This window comes from Rattus rattus, chromosome 2 (assembly GCF_011064425.1).
Source record: "Rattus rattus isolate New Zealand chromosome 2, Rrattus_CSIRO_v1, whole genome shotgun sequence".
Taxonomy (NCBI): domain Eukaryota; kingdom Metazoa; phylum Chordata; class Mammalia; order Rodentia; family Muridae; genus Rattus; species Rattus rattus.
The window spans coordinates 1,802,347-1,808,931 of record NC_046155.1 but is presented as its reverse complement, the minus strand read 5'-3'; the positions used below and the strand labels follow the sequence as shown (position 1 = coordinate 1,808,931).

Sequence of the window (6,585 nt, the reverse complement as noted above, 5' to 3'; positions counted from 1 at the left end):
AAACCATGAACTCCATGGTTCACTCCTAATTCCTTATCATCAAAGCTAGAGTTGCACAGAGGGTTGTCTAAGAAATCGTTCTGAGAGTCTAGGGATGCAGCTCAGTTGGTAGAGTGCTTGTCATGCAAAAATCTCTGGACTGATCTCCTGTACACATAGGTATGGTGACACACCTACAATCCTAGCACTAGGTAGGTGGAGACAAAAGATCAGAAGTTCAAGGTTTGTTAGATACCAAGTTCAAAGCCAGATTGGGTTACAAGAGACTCTGTCTCAGAAAAATAAAGTTTTACAAACATAACTTTAAGCTTGCTAACTGATCAAGAAGTGAGGGAACTTCCCAAAGTCCCAGAAATAGGGGATATGAGGCAAGGCTGTGAGGTCAGGGCTGCCTCCAGGAGTAAACACTGACTCCATGACCTGGGACACACAGAACCATGAGGAGAGAAACTTGGGAGCAGTATTCTAATGATTTATTTATTTTCTATGAATACACTGTAGCTGTCTTCAGACAAATTCAGAAGAGGGTTGTGAGCCACCATGTGGTTGCTGGGATTTGAACTCAGGACCTCTGGAAGAGCAGTCAGTGCTCTTAACTGCCCAGGAGCAGCATGCTAAACCTTAAGTTATTAGGTCTTGGGGAAGCTGAGTCCAAGACTCAGAAACTGAGCCAAGATCCTCAAGGGACTACACCAGTACAAGGTCGGACTAGAAAACCTTCGGCCACCAGCAAAAGAAAAAGAAGACTGCTTCTCTACCATAGGTAGAGCCACAAGCCACAAGGTCTGGCTCCCCTAGAGAACCAGGAACCACATTCCTGTTCCCTAGAGCCTGCTTCTGAAAAGCTAACGTTGCATCTTATTTATGACCCCTTCTGTTCGGAAGAAGCAATTACACATTTTTCTAGAGGCAAGCCACTGAGTGTTTCACAGGTTTAAGCTGGAACAGTGAAGATTTCCCCAGTACAGACGTAATGCCCATGATGACATAAGCAGAGTACCTAACCATACAGCCTCCCCTTCTTCCTTTGAGACAGTCATACCTAGCTCTGCGCAGACATTTTTCACGAACAAGATACAGAGAGCCCGAAAGAACAGGACAAAGGGCTGGGTCAGGTGTGTGTGCCTTTAATCTCAGTTGGAGGCAAAGGCATCGTCTGTGTGAATTAGAGGCTAGCCTGGTTTACATAGTGAGTCCCAGGTCAGTCAGAGGCACATGGTGAGTCTCCTTCTCAAAACAACAACCAACCAACCAACCAACCAACAAACAATTTGCTGGGTGAGGCAGTACACATCTGTAATCCACCATTCTAGGTAGTGTACTCAGACAAAAGTTCAAGGCTAACGTGGATTAAACACAAACAGAAAGATGCAGGAACTTTAAACGACTTTCCACATTATTAAGAGAAGTGGAAAGAGGGCTGGAGAGATGGCTCAGTGGTTAAGAGCATCCGACTAGGGGCTGGGGATTTAGCTCAGTGGTAGAGCGCTTGCCTAGGAAGCGCAAGGCCCTGGGTTCGGTCCCCAGCTCCGAAAAAAAAGAACTTAAAAAAAAAAAAAAAGAGCACCCGACTACTCTTCCAGAGGTCCTGAGTTCAATTCCCAGCAACCACATGGTGGCTCACAACCATCTGTAATGGGATCTGATGCCCTCTTCTGGTGTATCTGAAGACAGCTACAGTGTACTTATATATAATACATAAATAAATCTTAAAAAAACAAAAGAGAGAGAGAAGTGGAAAGAAACCTGTAATGGTACAATGTGTCCCTTGTCACCTCTATTACAATGGCTGTAATAAAGACAAAAGATGAGCTGAGGGGATGGCCCAATGATAAGAACTCTTGCTGCATAGCCCTGCTTTAATCTCTGGAACCCACAGAGAAAGCCTGATGCAGTGCTGAGGATCTGTGAACCAGCATTCCTACAGTGAGAGGAGAAGCTGCGCCAGAGGGACAGTTAGGTGTTAAGAGCCTTTGTGCTCTTACAGAGGACCCAGGTTCAATTCCTAGCACCAATGGTGGCTTACAACTATTTGTAACCCCAGTTGCAGGAGCTTCAATAAGCACGAATGTGGAACCCATACATACATGCATAACAGAACCTTCTTATACAGGAAGTAAAAATAAATAAATCTAAAAAAAAAATTACTAAAACCTTCCACATCTTAAAAAAAATAAAGACAAAAGCAAAAGGATATAGTGGTCCTGGTTTCATTCCCAATTGAATGAATGAATATTCATTCCCCTATGTGTCACACTAGCATCCATCCTGTGAGACTGACCTCTCCACTGGGGAGAACACAGTCTAGCCCTGAGTGACACAGTGACTGATAAACTTGACATGGAACACACAAGAGATACAGGGTATCTGCCAATATAAACAAGTTCCCCGTGTAATGAATGACCTGGTCATAGGTCAAAGTACTAGACCTCAAATGGCTCTGAGTTAAGTGTCCCATTACAGTGTCTGCAATATACCCATACTGGAAACACCTATAGCCAACCACTGCTAACACAGGATAACCAGCTGCTCAGTTTACTGGGGGCTCTCAGAACGTCTCCCCTTCACACATCATACTCCAGGGTGCTCCCTCACCCCCCACTGGCCTGGGCTTGCTATCCTTTGGTTGGCTATCTTTCCCACTTTTCTCCCTATTCAGCAGTCTAAATATCAAAACTCACCACTGGGTGGTGAGACAGCTCAGCAGGTAAAAGCACTTGCCACAAAGGCCTGGAGACCTGAGTTTGATTCCCAGAACCCACATAGAAGAGAAAGGAGAGAACAGCATCCACAAAGTTGTCCTCTGATCTTCATGTATGCATGGTAGCAAGTGTGCATGTATGTGTGTGCTTCCCCCACCCCACATAAATAATAAATAAAAATGAAAAAGAAATACAAGGTTGGGCATGGTTGAGCCTGGTGGCACACACTTTTAATGCCAGCACTCAGAAGGTGGAAGCAGGTGGATCTCTGAGATGTTAAGGCTAGCCTGCTCTACATAGTAAGACCGTGTCTCAAAACCAAAAACAACATCCACACACAAACAGCAGCAAAACCAGCTCACCACTACTGGGTTTCACTAGGCTTTGTGGAGCCAAAGCACTCTGCATAAGTCTGTTACCACTTTCTGGTCCTGCTTGGTGGAGATGTCATCTTTGCAATCTTGTCACATAGGAGGTCATGATGAGGGAACTATGATGAAATGAATAAATGGATGAAAAAGTGTAGTGAGTGAACGAGTGTTCCAGAGCTTATTTCCCTGCCCTGCCTCTGGCCACTGCACTACACACAGTCTGATGCTGAAGCTATGCTAAGAACTGCAAAGGTCTGGATTGTCCTGAGACATGGTCTTCAAGTTTTCTTCTTGTAAGTGTGGTCCAAGAGGAAGGTCCATGTGTGAAGGATTCTTCCTTATAGAAAGACTTCACCCTTCTCTCATGTAAACCATGCCTTGTGAAGGTCGGGAGCAACTCAGTTGGTAATTCGCTAGCTCAGTCTGCTCAGAGCCCTGGGTTAAGTTTAATCCCTAGCATCACATAAATCAGAGAAGGGTGGTGAACCCCTGTAATCCTGGCCCTGGGAGGGGAAGGCAAGCAGATCAAGACATTCAAAATTATCTTCAGTTATAGAGCATGTTCGAGGCCAGGCCAGGCTACACAAGACCACATTCCCAAAAGAAAGAAAGTAAAAAGAAAATACACACCCTGACTTTCTGGTTAAAAACTTTATTTCCTGAAGCAGAATTGGTTTTGACACAAAATTCAAGGAATGGGGCCACTGTTAGGAAGTCTACCTTTCTAGGTTCTACCCTATTTAGACTAACTCCCCACAAAGCTCTAGAAGTTTCACCAGGGCCTAGAAGCTACACAGCTCAGATTCCTATTCTTGAGGCCCCATCTATAGAAACTCTAGGCTTCAACAACTTTTACTCTGATCTTAGACTTTGTGCTCCAACTTCCTTCCCTTCTACACCCTCCACATATAATTTCCACAGGAAAGAGCCAGTCTGCCTCTGGAGAGGCGTTTCCATGGGAAACAGGAGAGGGAGACTACAGGCAGCCATGCCTCCTCACAGACAGCAGAGCTGCTCTACCTCCACCTCACAGTCATAGAATTTCTCGAAGAGTTCTGGAGAGGTGCTGTTGCATTCAAGCCACCTCCTCAAGGTGCACAGTGCCCTCAGGGCATCAGCTTTGGTGGGCAGGGACTCAAAGCCATCTTCTTCTCTCCCATTGTCTTCAGTACTGGTCTCCTCTTTGCATACTCTAGGCCCTGGGTCCTCATCCTCCAGGTCCACAAAGTGAGAAAACTCCTCTTGGCTCAGCCCACTAGGGACTGGTGACATCTCAGTATCTTTGTCCAGAGACAGTGGTGTTTTGCCTGGAGCGAGCCCTTCTTGAATGAAGCTGGTCAAAATGAGCTGGCGAGGTACTTTGGCCCAAGCTGCAGCCACCATATGCAGAGCATCCAAAACTGTGATGTTGGCCCTGGCCTCAGCAAGTGAGGTACCCTCTTTCCCACTCTGCATGGCAGCTAGTTTGCTCAGCAGACGGTGACGGTAATGGGCCTTAAAGGCCAAAACCACAGAGCCAGGCAGGGAAGGAGTGGTGCTGGAGGTGGAGAGAGGCAGGAGTCGCACGTGGTGGAGTCCAGGAGGGCTGGCCCATTCCTCTACCACTCCAGAAGCCAACAGCAAGGCTACCTGTCGGCCCTGCTGTCCCATGTCCTGGTCAAACTGTGCCAGCCACTCTGACCAGGGAATGGCTAAGTCAGGGTGATAGGAGGCAGGCAGTGCCTCACTGTTGACCCCAAAGAAGCATCTTGGGGCAGGCTGGAGCCCACCCACAAATACCCTTCTCTTTTCTGTGCCTCTGCTGTTGGCGCACAGCAATACTTGCAACCGATCACATTCAAACACTCTGCCGGGCACTGCTCGATACAACAAGGGTACTTCAGCACAGCCAAAAACATCTTCTGGTGAGAAGTCTTTAAGAGAAAGAGGTGGCTGGGCCTGAGAGGGGAAAACTGCAGGAGGTGGTTCAGGAGGGAACAGAGGGACAAGGACCTGGCGAGTCCCAAAGCCCACATTGTTTCGGCGTTTCCAGCGGACCAGCCATCCAATGCTGGGCACGAAATCCTGGCCCATGATATCGGCTAGTTCCTTGGCCTTGTGGAGCAACATGGGCCCTGTTACATCCCAGGCCTTGGCTCGGGCAATGTGGTACCAGCAGAGTAGAGCCTCATCGATCCCACTGTATTTGGATTCACGCTTCCGCTTCCGCTCATGGTTGGCTGTGCCACTGCACCAGTCTGCCAACAGCTTCTCCTTATTCTTGCAGATACGTGAGATCTGGGGCTGTGAGACCTGGAAGCGCCGAGCCACCTCTGACTGGGACATCTTGGACTCATCCAAGAGTTCCAGAACCTGGATTTTCTCAGCCAGGGACAGGGCGTGAAGCTTCTTCTTGGTGTTTAGCTCCATGGCTCCCTGGGAACCTGCTGGGGGAAGAAAAGTAGGAGAGCGTGCCAGAGGCTGAGGGCAAGAGGACCAGAAGAGTACAGGATGCCTGAGGACAGGGCAATCAGCTGTAATGCAGAAGGCTAATCTAGACCAGCTGAAAGAGACACGGGATGGCCAGATGGAGGGAAGAGAGGAATAGACTGCCAGAACAGACAGAGCTGACAGAATGTCTCTGGTCCCAGGCAGAGGGAATTCTGGGCTGGGGTTTGGTATTGATGGGATGGAAGGATGAATAGAGGTCAAAGGACAGCTGTAAAGACAACCAGAAGACAACTGTAGAGACAACAAAGGAGCAACAACAGGGAGGCCTGGGGCTGAGGCTGAGTGAGGCAGGTGTGGGTACAGGGTGACAGGAAGGGGACCCCTGAGAGGAGATGACGAGGGCCTAGGTTGAAATTTGATGGTTGAATGAAGGCTGGTGGTAGACTGAAGGGACAGAGTCGAGGTGAACAGGTGAGATGGTACAGATGACAAAGCCAGATAGATGAGGTCTGAAGGCGCTAGTCCAATTTGGTGCTGGCAAGGCGGGTGGTAAAGCTAGTCAATGGTTCAACCTGAAGGAGAGAGTGAAGGTGCCAAGACGACAAAGGGCAGGCGACAGGGCGAGGAGGCTGAGGGCAGCAAAAGGGAAGAAGTGTCCTCTGCCTGGAGGGATATCAGAGAGAAGAGAGCACCGCAGGGTGCAGGCAGCTCTAGAGCTGGGCTCTACACCCCGGCTCGTTCCGCCCCTAGTCAGTCAGCTGGACCGACCCAGGCGTTGACCCAGCCCGCCCGCCCACCCCGCCACCCAACCACCCGGCTTCCCGCTCTGCACCCACCTCCAGGCGCCGTCCCGCGGCTCCAGTCCCTGCCCCAGCTAGGTTCCAGGGCCTTGACAGAACCAGAGAGGGACGGGCGCCGCGACCCTGAGGGCAGAACGCACCGAGGGACTGGTCGGGAGCGGGCGCGCGCAAAGCAGGGCCCAGCGCGCGCCACCGGCGCCCGGGTCTCTCAAGGCTGGGAAAACCTCGTCCCCGCCCCTCCACAGCCCCGCCCAAACAAACCTGATTAGCCAGCAGCAGAAA

The 6,585-nt window shown here is 49.6% G+C and overlaps 1 protein-coding gene across 2 annotated transcripts; it reads right to left on the bottom strand.

The window, feature by feature from the left end:
* Positions 1 to 3,705: 3,705 nt before the first annotated feature.
* Positions 3,706 to 6,492, bottom strand: Tigd3 (tigger transposable element derived 3). Of its 2 annotated transcripts, none has more exons than XM_032891109.1 (2): positions 6,340 to 6,492; positions 3,706 to 5,496 (listed from the first exon to the last, which is right to left on the bottom strand). In XM_032891109.1, exon 2 carries the CDS (start codon positions 5,480 to 5,482, stop codon positions 4,070 to 4,072), a length of 1,413 nt encoding a protein of 470 aa, XP_032747000.1. In that variant the 5' UTR covers positions 5,483 to 5,496; positions 6,340 to 6,492; the 3' UTR covers positions 3,706 to 4,069. The 2 variants fall into 2 exon arrangements, with proteins under 2 accessions (XP_032747000.1, XP_032746998.1); XM_032891107.1 differs by having other exon boundaries at positions 3,706 to 5,499; positions 6,340 to 6,464.
* Positions 6,493 to 6,585: the final 93 nt, after the last annotated feature.

Bases quoted from the DNA above. Each gene is read 5' to 3' on its own strand.
- Tigd3 (XM_032891109.1), bottom strand. From the start codon at position 5,482: ATGGAGCTAAACACCAAGAAGAAGCTTCACGCCCTGTCCCTGGCTGAG.